The sequence below is a fragment of the Terrapene carolina genome, unplaced genomic scaffold (genome assembly GCF_002925995.2).
Source record: "Terrapene carolina triunguis isolate 2854851 unplaced genomic scaffold, T_m_triunguis-2.0 Scaffold189, whole genome shotgun sequence".
NCBI classification, from domain to species: domain Eukaryota; kingdom Metazoa; phylum Chordata; order Testudines; family Emydidae; genus Terrapene; species Terrapene triunguis.
This window is the reverse complement of record NW_020664540.1, coordinates 19,017,497-19,032,132: the sequence shown is the minus strand read 5'-3', so window position 1 is coordinate 19,032,132 and position 14,636 is coordinate 19,017,497. Positions and strand designations below refer to the sequence as shown.

Here is a 14,636-nt window from a genome sequence, read left to right as displayed (position 1 = left end):
CTTTTTGGTCAAAAAAGTTGTCTGTTTAGTAAAATATAAGAAAAGAGGGCAAGTCCTCATGGTTGCAAAGAAAATATTGAAAAAGTAAACCAGGCATAGCCATCGGAGTGATGCCTGCCTGAGTTTGCAGACAGCCTGAGACAACAGCTCTGAGAGGTGGGACAAGCATCTCAGTGGGTTGTTAATTCCAAGACTCAGTGTGCTGTGGAGCTCCCAACCAACATCACTGTATTGTTCTAGATGTGAGGATGGGCCCCTACTGACACTCCAGAGATGAGCACTGGCATTGGCCTATTGGCCCCCTTCCTGCCTCTCTTTGGGGGGGGAGGGGACGGGGATGATGTACCTACAGCCCCGTCCTGTCTTAATCCAGCCCTGCTACTGTCTGTACCAAGGAATATTTTTTTGCGAGAGCTTCTAGTTTAAATGATTGCTGTTTTGGGAAACAATTTGTATTCACTATTTGTTTCCTTAATAATCCCGATGGTTGTGCTACTTGGACACAGAATCAAAGGCAGGGCTGGAAGGACCTCAAGAGGTCATCTAGTCCAGTGTTTCTCAATCTTTTTGATAGTAGGGACCGGCTTTCTGCCTTCCTAAACTGTGTCAGGGAAATCTCAGGGACTGGTACCGGTCCAAGGACTAGTCGTTGAGAAACACTGCTGAAGTTCATCCCCCTGCGCTGAGGCAGGACCAAGTAAACCTAAACCATCCCTGTCTGACCTACTCTTAAAAACCTCCAATGATGGGAACTCCACAACCTCCCTAGGAAGCCTGTTCCAGAGTTTAACTATCTTTATAGTTAGAAAGTTTCCTAATATCTAACGTAAATCTCCCTTGCTGCAGATTAAGCCCATTACTGCTTCTCCTACTTTCAGTGGACACGGAGAACAATTGATCACCATCCTCTCCATAACAACCCTTAACATATGGGAAGACTTATCAGGTCGTCTCCCCCCATCCCTCCCTCGTCTTTTCTCACGACTAAACATGCCCAGATTTTTTAACCTTTTTTCATAGGTCAGGTTTTCTAAAGCTTTTATAGTTTTTGTTGCTCTCCTCCGGGCTCTCGACAGTCTGTCCATGAAGTGTGCCCCCTAGAATTGGACACATTGCTCCAGCAGAGGCCTCACCATGCTGAGCAGAGCAGGACATACAACAGTCCATATGGATATTAGTCTTTTTTGCAACTGCAGTGCATTGTTGACTCATATTCAATTTATGATCCACTGTCACCCCAGACATTCTAGTTATCTGCTGTCTCTGTGGTTTTTGTGAGATACTGCTTTTAATTTAAATATTTATTTTATATAGGGAGAAGAAGATCGAAGGACTGAACTTTGTTCGATGTTTGTCTGCCTACCATGTTGATGTGTTGACTGGAAAGCTGCATGAAACAAGTCTGGCTGTAGTTCAAGAGGTTAAATTTTCATATAAAAATCTTATGCCAAAAATATTGTTTTGATAGGACTGAGTAAACATTTGAGTGGCAAGGTGTTATATTCAGTTGCTGCTGTTTTCTGTATGTTGGCCATCTTTGAAAGGATGGGTGCACAGTTTTGTAAAGCAGCCTGTATTTGGGATATTCAGTATTTTTAAATTTGCTTGAAAGCTGTGAAAATTAAGATCTAACCTGATAGCATTTTGATATGTTATGCATATTAACTCCCACCCATCAGGAATCAAGATGAGAATTTCTCTTTTTCTAAATGACTAAAAATTTACGAAGAGGAAAATAAAATTAAGCTTTACTACTTACACATTGTTTGTTTGGGTTTTTCCTGTTTGCAGGTGAAGAATTTACGCTCAGGCGTTTCCCGAGCTGCTGTAGTCTGTTTAGGGGATTTGTTCACCTACCTGAAAAAGAGCATGGATCAAGAACTAGACAGTACTGTAAAAGTCCTGTTGCACAAAGCCGGGGAATCCAACACCTTTATAAGGGAAGACGTAGACAAAGCATTGAAGGCTATGGTTAATAATGTGACTCCAGCACGTGCACTTTGTTCTCTTATAAATGGAGGTCAAAGGTAACTCCTAAAGAGCTTGTAATGAAATAACTAAGAAAAAATTCGGTGCATCACATAAGGCACTTAGTTTTTCTTATCAAAGCAGAACATTCAAAATGAAATACTCCAGCCTTCCAAAACTCTGCTTATCCAGAGCAATGTTTTTTGGCAGTCAGATAAAATGTAAGATTTTTTTCCATTATCACGGTAAAAGGTATCAGATTAGTAAAATTTGTGCCTGGTTGGTACATTTTGTGATAGTTTTGTGAGACTGCAGTAATCTGTAGTAGTGTTCATTGCCATATTCTTGAGAAGCCTGATAACATTCATTGTCTTCTGGCAGAGCTTATTTAATCCATCCTCTTCTGCCACCTATTTTGTTGTCATAAACCTTTCTCTTCAGCAGTTTTGGGAAAGTGGTTTTCTTTCACTTCTGGCTACGTCTGAACACATCCTTCTTGATCGATTTCACAGTACTGAGACTACACTCTCCGAGTGGCTAACAAGCTGCTCTTTGTCTCTGTACATGAATTTCGACTTCCTGCTTGGTTTTGGCATGAGTTTTCATTCTATCAATCATTCTTTGAGTACCTTAAACGAGACAACTTCTCTCCATCTCTTTTTTTCATGATTTGAATCCTATTCTCTCCCCTTTATTTTTGGTAGAAAGTTTACTCGTTCCCTTTTTCATTAAGCATATTGTCTTTTGACCTTTTATATCCTCTATCCATCTTCCATCTATAGGACCTCTAGTAGTTAGCTTCAGTCTTAGAAATCCTGGAAATCCTGGACGCCCCATCATCTCAGGCATTGGCACCCTAACATCAGGCTTGTCTGGTTATGTGGACTCTCTCCTCAGACCCTACGCTACCAGCACTCCCAGCTATCTTCGAGATACTACTGACTTCCTGAGGAAACTACAATCCATCGGTGATCTTCCAGAAAACACCATCCTGGCCACTATGGACGTAGAAGCCCTCTACACCAATATTCCACACAAAGATGGACTACAAGCTATCAGGAACAGTATCCCCGATAATGTCACAGCTAACCTGGTGGCTGAACTCTGTGACTTTGTCCTCACCCACAACTATTTCACATTTGGGGACAATATATACCTTCAAGTCAGCGGCACTGCTATGGGTACCCGCATGGCCCCACAGTATGCCAACATTTTTATGGCGGACTTAGAACAACGCTTCCTTAGCTCTCGTCCCCTAACGCCCCTACTCTACTTGCGCTACATTGATGACATCTTCATCATCTGGACCCATGGAAAAGAAGCCCTTGAGGAATTCCACCATGATTTCAATAATTTCCATCCTACCATCAACCTCAGCCTAGATCAATCCACACAAGCGGTCCATTTCCTGGACACTACCGTGCTAATAAGCGATGGTCACATAAATACCACCCTGTACCGGAAACCTACTGACCGCTACACTTACCTACATGCCTCCAGCTTCCATCCAGGACACACCACACGATCCATTGTCTACAGCCAAGCTCTAAGATATAACCGCATTTGCTCCAATCCCTCAGATAGAGACAAGCACCTACAAGATCTCTATCAAGCATTCTTAAAACTACAATACCCACCTGCTGAAGTGAAAAAACAGATTGACAGAGCCAGACGAGTACCCAGAAGTCACCTCCTACAAGACAGGGCCAACAAAGAAAATAACAGAACACCACTAGCTGTCACCTTCAGCCCCCAACTAAAACCTCTCCAGCGCATCATTAGAGATCTACAACCTATCCTGAAAGATGATCCTTTACTCTCACAGATCTTGGGAGACAGACCTGTCCTTGCTTACAGACAACCCCCCAACCTAAAGCAAATACTCACCAGCAACCACACATCACTGAACAAAAACACTGACCCAGGAACCTATCCTTGTAACAAAGCCCGATGCCAACTCTGTCCACATATCTATTCAAGTGACACCATCATAGGGCCTAATCACATCAGCCATACCATCAGGGGCTCGTTCACCTGCACATCTACCAATGTGATATATGCCATCATGTGCCAGCAATGCCCCTCTGCCATGTACATTGGCCAAACCGGACAGTCTCTACGCAAAAGAATTAATGGACACAAATCTGACATCAGGAATCATAATACTCAAAAACCAGTGGGAGAACACTTTAACCTGTCTGGCCATTCTATGACAGACCTGCGGGTGGCTATCTTAAAACAGAAAAACTTCAAAAACAGACTCCAACGAGAGACTGCTGAGCTGGAATTGATATGCAAACTAGACACAATCAACTCAGGGCTAAATAGGGATTGGGAATGGCTGAGCCATTACAAACATTGAATCTATCTCCCCTTGTAAGTATTCTCACACTTGCTTCTTATCAAACTGTCTGTACTTGGCTACCTTGATTATCACTTCAAAAGTTTTTTTTTTTTCTCTTACTTAATTGGCCTCTCAGAGTTGGTAAGACAACTCCCACCTGTTCATGCTCTCTGTATGTGTGTATATATATCTCCTCGATATGTTTCACTCAATATGCATCCGAAGAAGTGGGTTGTAGCCCACGAAAGCTTATGCTCTAATAAATTTGTTAGTCTCTAAGGTGCCACAAGTACTCCTGTTCTTTCTTCAGTCTTAGACATCCCTTCTAGTGATGTATACCTTTTTCATCTCATGCTGTGATCTCTCTGCCTGCTTCTGGATATATATGAATTTTCAATGCTAAGTCCTCCCTCTCCAGTGTCTCTGACGGTCACACTCCTTAACTCAAACTTTAACTTTGTCCCCAGAGTTAAAAATCTTGGCTTTATTCTTGATTCTAGCCTTTCCCCCCCTACTTTTCTTGCTGGCAAGTTGGTCTGTCACAATTTGCAGAATGCTGCCAGAATCTGATTCTTTTTCTGCTGGAATCCTTATTTCTGTGTCATTACTTCCCAGCGGACTGTTGTAATTCCCTGACTAAACTTCTGGGGGTACAGAATACTGCCTCCCAGGCTGTGGGGAAAAAATGTTCCAATTGCTGATCCCTCAGCTAAGCTAAGACTGTAATTTGGTGTCCAACAAGAAAATGTGGTTTGTCCCTGTATTTGGTCTGTGGTCTCGTTCTCTCTGATAAATTAAAATAACACACGGTATCTGCTGTGATTGCCTAAAGACATTGCTCTGTATTGCTTGTCTTGATTTGGACTACTGTGACAGTTTCTCACTTCTGTTCCCTTGTTTTTAGTGTATTTGACTTTCACTTGATCTTACTTTTAGTTGTATCCTTGCTTTAATGTAATTAGAAAATGCCGCTGCACCATCTGTTTGCTACTGTTACTTGGAACTGAGACTGTGCAATCAAGTATTTCAGATTCAGATAAAATTTATAATACAAAAAACCCCCAAATCCTTCTAGTTTGAAAGCTAGATCAGAGCATACAGAATAGCACTAGATTAGTCGTGCAGTAGGGCTGCCTGTTGTTGAGTGACACCTGTGACTCTGTCCACCAGTATGTTTTGTTCCTGGTCATCCATCAGGCCAGTAGAAAATAGATTGAGGGTTCTGGAAAGCATCTTCACTTGAGCTGTTTCCTCACCTATGTCAAGTCTTGGAATGTACTGCGCTGCATATATGTGCGCGTGCTTATTTTGATTAGAGGAAGGACCACGATCTGAAGAAGAGCTCTGTGAAGCTCGAGAACTTCTCTCACCAACAGAAGTTGAGCCAATAAAAAATACCACTTCATCTACCTTGTCTCTCTAATATCCTGGGACTAACATGGCTACAACTACACTGCATTCCTTTAAACTGTCATTCATCATAATTTAATTTTAGAGGGCAACCATTGATATAGGTCACTTTTCTTTTTCTTAGTACCTTTACAAACTAGTGCAGCAGATTGTCAGTTTACATACTGACATATAATGATCCTTTAAAAAGAACCAAATACCCTAGGCTGCTGTCTCAATCCAGGCATTGAAACTGTTGTCACTGGTTGTTGCCATAGCTTGGTAAATGTGGCATCCATATGTAAAATTGAAGCTTCAAGAATATAGATATGACCATTCTGCAGCTTTGCTTTTAGAGGCCTATAAAGGCTTCCCCATCAAATTTGCCCATCCCTGATAAATTTTCAGATACACAAGTCAGAATTGTCTGTCTGTCTGCTGAGAGTTCCAGCATAGCATCTTAAACTAGAGATCCAGTTCTTCAGAAAATAAAGGAGACTTCAGTCACAGTGATGATTAAACTCATCATGAAATACTTGCTACTCTGGTAACAAGAATTTTTAATAAGTGTATCGGGAGGAGTACCATATGGTGGAGAATAGGTAATGTTGTACCTATATTTAAGAAAGGGGGAAAAGGTGATCTGTGCAATTAAAGACCTGTTAATCTGACCTCAGTAGTTTGCAAGGCTTTAGAACAAATTGTGAAGGAAAGAGTAATTAAATTAATGGAGATAAAGGGGATGTGATGGAACATGGGTTTAGCAAAGGTAGATCCTACCAGATTAACCTGGTTGTCGTCTTAGAGAAAATAACTTATTTTTTTTAGATAAGGAAAGTGCAGGAGCTCTTTTATACTTGGACTTCAGTAAAGCATTTGACATGGGACCACATGGGAAATCATTAGTTAAATTAGGGAAGATGGGAATCAGTACAAGAACTGTAAGGTGGATAAAGAACTGGCTCAAAGGGAGAACGCAATGGGTTGTGCTGAAAGGTGAGTTATCGGACTGGAGGGAGGTTACTAATGGATTGGTTTTGGGATCAGTCTTATTCAATATTAGTATTAAATGACCTTGGCACAAAAAGTCAGTGTGCTAATGAAATTTGCTGATACAAAGTTAGGAGTTATTGTCAGTACAGAGGAGGATTGGAATATTATACAGGAAAATGTGGAGAGATAAACAGGATGAAATTCAGTAGTACAAGGTGCAAGGTCATGTAGGATTGAATGAATTCTGCTACAAGCTGGGGGCTCCTCAGTGGGAAGCAACAAAAAGGAGAGAAGCCTGGGTGTGTGGGTCAGTCACAGGATAACTATGAGCCACCAATGTGATGCAGCTGTGAAAAAGGCAAATGCAATTCTAGGATGTATCAGGCAAGGCATTTCCGGTAGGTGGAGAAGTATTAATGCCATTGTAGAAGGTACTGGTGAAACACCTCATTTGGAATACTGGGTAAAATTCTGGTCACCCATGTTCAATAAAGATGAATTCCAACTGGAAAAGGGAGAGAAGAGTTACTAGGATGATCAGGGAACATAGGGCCTGTCTTATGAGAGGAGACTCGTAAAGCTTGGCTTCTTTAGTCTAGCAAAAAAGAAGATTGAGAAGGGATCTGATTGCTCTCTATAAACACATTAGGGGCCAAACACCGGGGAGATGAAGATGATCTATTTAAGCTAAAGGATGATGACACAAGAACAAATGGGCATAAACTGGCTATGAACAAATTCAGGCTGGAAATTAGAAGGTTTCTAACCATCAGAGGGATGAGGTTCTGGAACAGCCTCCAAATAGGAGTTGTTGGGGGGGGAAACAATTTAATTAGTTTTAAGAGAGAGCTGGACAAATCTGAGTGCTATTGTATGAGAGGGTTGCTTGTGATGGGGTGGGGTAGGGCTCAACAGCCCTGAGACTCAGTGCTGGTTTATAACTTATGTTCCTAAAAGCCTATGTGCTTCAGGGTTTCACCCAGCCACCTGCCGGGGTCAGAAGGGATTTTTTTGCCCCCCAAATGTATTCTGGGTTTGTTGGGGGTTATATTATCGCCTTCTTCTAAAGCAGTGGTCTCCAAAGTGGGGTGCGCAAGAGGATCCTTCGGGGTGCGCGGCAGGAGCCACATGGCAGGAGGAGCGCCGCTTCGGCAGTTCGGGCGGCTTTTTTTTGCTTCAGCAGTTCGGGCGGGAGTCTGAGTGGCTTTTTTGGGGTTTTTTGCTTGGGGCGGCAAAAATGGTAGATCCGGCCCTGCAGCACAGCGAGGGGTGCGTGCTCAACATTTTTTTACTGATAGGGGTGCACGATCAAAAAAGTTTGGAGACCACTGCTCTAAAGCATCAGAGATAGCCATAGCTGGAAATGGGAGATTGGATAGGGAAGGCCAGGGCTCTGAGGTGGTACTGAGCATTCTCTCTCGCAGGTGCTTGGCTGGCTGGTTCTTGCTCACATGCACAGCATCTAACTGATCACCGTGTGTGGAATTGGGAAGGAATTTTCTGCCAAGTCAGATTGTCAGTGACATTAGGTTTTTTGTTTGGTTTTTGTCTTCCTCTGCAGCATGTGGGTTCAGGTCACTTTCCAGGATTATCTGGGTATATCTCACTTAATCAATTACGGGCCATTGTGAGGACCTCAGTCCCTCCTGTTTCCTGCCTGCTTGTGGCACAGAATAGTCTAGTCTCCTGTGGGCTGTAATAAATTGGTCTAATTTCAGTTGTTGGCTTTAGTGTATATGGGGGGAGGGGGAGAGAAGAGAATGATGGTGGTGATGGTGACCTGTGATATACAGGAGGCTAGACTAGATGATCTGGTGGTCCCTTCTGGCCTTAAACTCTGACTCAGTTTTTGCAATATGAGTAATAGTCCCTATTTTTAACATTGCTTTCATTGTGTTCTGACCTGACTGGCAACCCAATCGACATGGTGCATACTTCCCAGATAAATCAGTTGCCTCCAAGGCATCAGAAAAAAACTTGGAGTTGTCATCCCCTCAAGACTTATACAGTAAAATTCCAAAGTGTCTTTCAATATGACCTTCAAAATAATCTTCAGCACTTTTAAGATAAGGACAAGAATTCTTTAACATCCAGAATAGGGAGCTCATGGTTGTGGATGACACATTGCCCAGCAACATGAATATCTTGTCTAAATTTGGCCTGTGAACTGTCTGAACACAGTCCATATTCATTACTGCACCATCTACGTTTAGGTCAAGTTACAATTGACCCACAACTCGGAAGTCTGTTTTTATTCCCTGTATGATACTATTAGCTGCCACATTCCAAGTTTGTTATGTCAGCAAGGAGAGTATAAGGCTCCCCATCCTGAGCAAATTTGATGTATGCTGACTCTTTCTCAGTGACGGAGCTTTCAGCACAGTATATCAACAAGCACAGTAATAAATCTACTTTTTGGTATACTTTTTCTGAGACATTTTTTCCCAGAAGACATTGTGTTACCTCTGTGAGTGGGTGTTTATCCAAGGTTAGACCACTTGTGCCTTGCAAGTTGGAGTATTTCAATTTTAGAGATTTTAAAATCATGTCTAGCAGCTGTGTAAACAGGGTTAAACAAGAGCCAGCATTGGAATCTCTTCATGCTACATTTTATATAGAGTAATTGGAGCTTCTTGAGAACAGGTGACGTTTTCTGCTACCATGCATTTCACCCAAGAAGCAGAGCAGTTGTGAACATATAAGAGAAACTAGAAAGGTTTTACATCTTCTTGCAAGAGCATTGCAATTATCAGAAACCTCTTCATGCTTTCTGCAAATTAAACAAAACATTCAGTCTTTTTGACATGAAAACCATGTCTGCTGGGAAAGTGTTTTAGGTCTAAGTTTCCTCATGTTCTTTATACTCTTCTGTGTCATGTGCTTTACATTTAGTCGGCCAGGCTTTCAGATGGAATTTTGAACACCCCGTCCCTCCGCCCCCCTAAAAAGAGCAATTGATCCAAATATTGACAATTTTAAAAAATGAAGTCTGTCTACATAATTTTATTAAAAAGTGTTTTAAATAGTGTGTAAATAAAGGGTTGATTTTTTTAAATCGTGCCTGGCCCTGGCAACAGCAGTTAAATCTGGAATTACAAGATTGTAGTGTTACCCGCTTAATTTAGAGAGGCCATCTCCCACCTAAGATCAAATCAAATTGTATTTTTGCAGTTTCAGTAAGTAATCAAGTTGTAGCAAGTTTTGTTTTGGTTAGGCAGTTTACGCTATTGTTCACCTTTTTGGCAAAAATAATGATCTTTGAACTATGTGACTGCAGCTTACCGTCTTTGTGCTTCCTCATAAAATCAAAGAAACTCTGTCTTGCAGCAGCTCCATTGCCTGCAAGTTTGCAAGACTCTAAGAGTATGTCTACACTGCAATTAGACAGCCGAGGCTGGCCCATCAAATGTGTACACTGCAGTTAAACAGCCCCTGCAAGCCCCAGTCACCGCAGGCTTTTATTGGAATGTAGATATACCCTAAAACTTGCTACTCAGACTTGCTACTGTCGCTGGAAAATTAAACTGTTGCTCGCCTTTGAACTATCTGACTACCTGAAAAGCTCACATCAACTCTCTCCATGCTTCAGTCACCACATACCTCTGATCCGAGCACCAACAGACAGGGCCTTCAAACTGTGCTTCAGCCTCAGGTATGCCCTAGGGCCTTTCTTGTGTAACTGACATCAGCTAGGTCCATTACCTTCGCTTTGACCGGGAGCTCTGTTCTACTGCTTTGCTCAGCCACTTCTCGTCCTTTTATGCCAGAGTCAGCTCAGTCCTTTGCGCCACTCCCACTCTCCTCTCTGAGGATGGGCAGCTCAGCTGCTGTGCCTAAGATCACTTAGCCCCTCTCTTCTATTGCTGCATTGTCTGACAGGCAGAATGATGCTTTTACTTGTCTAGGAGCACTTCTGTTTAGCCTGGTCTTCCAGACTGGAGGACTTTTTGCTCGCTGGTGCTGCGATGTTACTCTTGCTCTTACATATTGCATCATCCCCTGCAACTCTCTGTCACTTAGAGACTCCTATCAAGTGCCAAATCCACTTAAAAATTGCCCTCTTAATCTTGATAGCATTCCATAGATTCTCTCCAATCTGTCACTTGATCTGTTCCCTTCCCTGCCTGCTCACTAAGTTCCTCCAGCCTGGATCTAGTCCTTGTCTTTCCCCTCCAATCCATGCACTAGGAATTGCTCCTCTACTTGTGCTTTACTTCCGCCAAGCCCACAAGTCACTTCTTTTCTTTAAGTCTCTCTTCTAAACGTCCTTTTTCTCTTTAGCGTGTGACTGACAAGCTATATATGTATTGTTTAGAATGTCGTACTGCTCTGTTCACAATAAGGTCTGTAAGTGCTGTACTAGCCCCAGTATCAAATGTCTATCTGGAGGCTAAAATAACAAAATTGGGAAGAGAGGCCCGAATATTCAGAATTGCATATGTCTAATTTGCAGTTGCGCTTCCATGTAGATACATAATAGTTGGGTGCATGCTTCTGAAATTTTGGGTGAGAATTTTCTGTTTGCATGAAGGTAGTGACTTGCTGGCACCACCTCTGGTGGGAAAATAGACTTGAGTGGAGTTTTGAAAGGATAATAAAGATGCTGATTTGTTTTATTGTAAATGACTCTATAGATTGGTATCCTTGTGTAGAATGTTTTAGAGCACAATAATTTGTTGGTAATAAAGTTAGTGACTATGTTGGAAGGTATGTTTCTTACTATTCATCTTTAAAATAGATTACTTTTAAATTAATGTTCACTTTGCTTTAAAAAGACTAGAATAATGTTTTCCATCAGCATTGCAACCTGGTTGTTGCAGCAGTGTGCAAGTGTAGGAGGGCCAGAAAGTAAAAATGACTTGAAACAAAAGTGAAATTTATTCTTCTATTTTAATTGTGCATTCTAGTGTGTATGTGGTATGTATATGAGTAGGAATAAAATGAAGTTTAATCCTACAGTCTCCCTTTAAAAAGTTTGGTGCCATGGAGTGGAAATGGACATCTCTTTGTACAAAGTTAAAATAAGTATCCGAATTTCAGCATCAGAGGGGTAGCCGTGTTAAGTCTGAATCTGTAAAAAGCAACAGAGGGTCCTGTGGCACCTTTAAGACTAACAGAAGTATTCGGAGCATAAGCTTTCGTGGGTAAGAACCTCACTTCTTCAGATGCAAGTAATGGAAATTTCCAGAGGCAGGTATAAATCAGTGTGGAGATAACGAGGTTAGTTCAATCAGGGAGGGTGAGGTGCTCTGCTAGCAGTTGAGGTGTGAACACCAAGGGAGGAGAAACTGCTTCTGTAGTTGGATAGCCATTCACAGTCTTTGTTTAATCCTGATCTGATGGTGTCAAATTTGCAAATTAACTGAAGCTCAGCAGTTTCTCTTTGGAGTCTGGTCCTGAAGTTTTTTTGCTGTAAGATGGCTACCTTTACATCTGCTATTGTGTGGCCAGGGAGGTTGAAGTGTTCTCCTACAGGTCTTTGTATATTGCCATTCCTGATATCTGACTTGTGTCCATTTATCCTCTTGCGTAGTGACTGTCCAATTTTGCCAATGTACATAGCACAGGGGCATTGCTGGCACATGATGGCATATATAACATTGGTGGACATGCAGGTGAATGAGCCGGTGATGTTTGTAGCTGATCTGGTTAGGTCCTGTGATGGTGTTGCTGGTGTAGATATGTGGGCAGAGTTGGCATCGAGGTTTGTTGCATGGGTTGGTTCCTGAGTTAGAGTTGTTATGGTGCGGTGCGTGGTTGCTGGTGAGAATATGCTTAAGGTTGGCGGGTTGTCTGTGGGCGAGGACTGGCCTGCCTCCCAAGGTCTGTGAAAGTGAGGGATCATTGTCCAGGATGGGTTGTAGATCACTGATGATGCGTTGGAGAGGTTTAAGCTGAGGACTGTAGGTGATGGCCAGTGGAGTTCTGTTGGTTTCTTTTTTGGGCCTGTCTTGTAGCAGGAGGCTTCTGGGTACACGTCTGGCTCTGTTGATTTATTTCTTTATTTCCTTGTGTGGGTATCGTAGTTTTGAGAATGCTTGGTGAAGATCTTGTAGGTGTTGGTCTCTGTCTGAGGGGTTGGAGCAGATGCGGTCAGTAGAGCAGAGTTGCAGCTTGAGTGGAAGAATTTAAAACACGGGGCTTTCAGTAAGCATTGAAAGAGTGAGAAAATATAGCATAGCTCTTTCCATGGTCATTAGTGACCATTTGTATCTGACTGTTTCTCCTCTAGTCATTTGCACACTGCAGTGAGACGATGCACAGCCCAGCACTTGTCAGATGTGGTGGAACGAATGGGACCGGGACGGATATTATCTGGAATTAAGGATGTTACTGACAGGACTTTACCTGCCGTAGCCAAGTTTGCGCAGGATGGCTCACAAGAAACAAGGTCAGTAGGTAGTAGTATACTTTATATATAGCAAATAACTGTTCCAGATGGAAACTAAAGATTATTTTCATTCTTTAACTTGCTAAACTAGCATTTTTTCACCTTTTTATGTACCTAAACTAGCTTTTCTTGAGTGTGGTTTCTTTGAAGGAGGTGGTGAGGGCATATGAATATCTGACGGTCTTTCTGCACTTAGAAAATTACATTTTAAGATATGTTCTGTTGTGATCAATTAGACATATGGTAATGGTCCAAATTTCCCTAATATTTCTAGGTTAATATGAAATGGTTTGCTACGATTTTAGGTACTATGGTCGAAAGATGCTCTTCAGTATGATGACTCACCCAGACTTTGACAAAATGCTTGAAAAGTATGTGCCGTCTAAGGATTTACCTTACATTAAGGAGTCTGTCAGCAGTCTACGTCAAAAGGTATATGGAAAAGCTTTCATCTAACAGGTTAGAAAAAATAAATGTAGGGAGATTAAATGGCTTACGGGATCTATAAGGTGATACAAGGCCACTGGTAAGCCACTGGTCAGATGTACTTTTTAATACAGCCATTCCTCTGGAAACAAAGGCTAGGTCTACACTACAGCGGGGTTCCGACCTAAGATACGCAACTTCAGCTACATGAATACCGTAGCTGAAGTTGCGTATTTTAGGTCGGCTTACCTGGCGGTGAGGACGGGGGAAAGCCGACCGCTGCCGCCGACTCCGCTGCCGCCTCTTGTCGAGGTGGATTTCCGGAGTCGACGGCAGAGCGATCAGGGATCGATTTTACCGCGTCCTCACGAGACGCGGTAAGTCGATCCCCGATAAACCGATTGCTACCCGCCGGATCGGCGGGTAGTGAAGACGTAGCCAAAAAGAGTGTAAGCCATACCTTCCAGATAGATCCGCTTCTGTAAAGCAGTGGCTCTGAAAAGGACTTGGGGTTCATGCTGGATAACCAACTGAACACAAGCTCCTAAAGCAGTGCTGTGGCTAAGAGGGTCAATGCAGTCCTTGGATGTATAAATGGGGATATTGCAGTAAGGAGGCGGTATTACCGCTGTATATGGCATTAGTGAGACCATTACATGCTACTGTGTCCAGTTCTGGTATCTGCACTTGAAAAAAGATATTGAAAAACAGGAAGGGGTTCATGAAAGAGCTTCAAAAATTATAATTTTCAATTTCTTATCGATGAGAGATTTCAGGAGCTCAGTCTTTTTTGCTTATCAAAGAGAAAGTTGAAAGAAGACTTGATCATGGTCTAAAACAGGGGTCGGCAACCTTTCAGAAGTGGTGTGCCGAGTCTTCATTTATTCACTCTCATTTAAGGTTTCGCGTGCTAGTCATACATTTTAACCTCTTTAGAAGGTCTCTTTCTACAGCTCTATAATATGTAATTAAACTATTGTTGTATGTAAAGTAAATAAGGTTTTTAAAATGTTTAAGAAGCTTCATTTAAAATTAAATTAAAATGCAGAGCCCCCCGGACCAGTGGCCAGGATCCGGGCAGTGTGAGTGCCACTGAAAATCAGCTCACGTGCCACAGCTTGCCTA

At 42.2% G+C, this 14,636-nt stretch overlaps 1 protein-coding gene across 1 annotated transcript in view; it reads left to right on the top strand.

Moving 5' to 3' along the window:
- The window catches only part of TOGARAM1 (TOG array regulator of axonemal microtubules 1), a gene marked incomplete at its 5' end in the record, with an annotated part of 80,814 nt that overhangs the window by 42,284 nt on the left and 23,894 nt on the right, over nt 1–14,636 (top strand). Inside the window, 4 exons of the mRNA XM_026654197.2 lie at nt 1,315–1,420; nt 1,792–2,027; nt 12,927–13,085; nt 13,391–13,517. Of these exons, the coding sequence (XP_026509982.2) occupies nt 1,315–1,420; nt 1,792–2,027; nt 12,927–13,085; nt 13,391–13,517 (628 nt within the window). The remainder of the gene's footprint in view (nt 1–1,314; nt 1,421–1,791; nt 2,028–12,926; nt 13,086–13,390; nt 13,518–14,636) is intronic.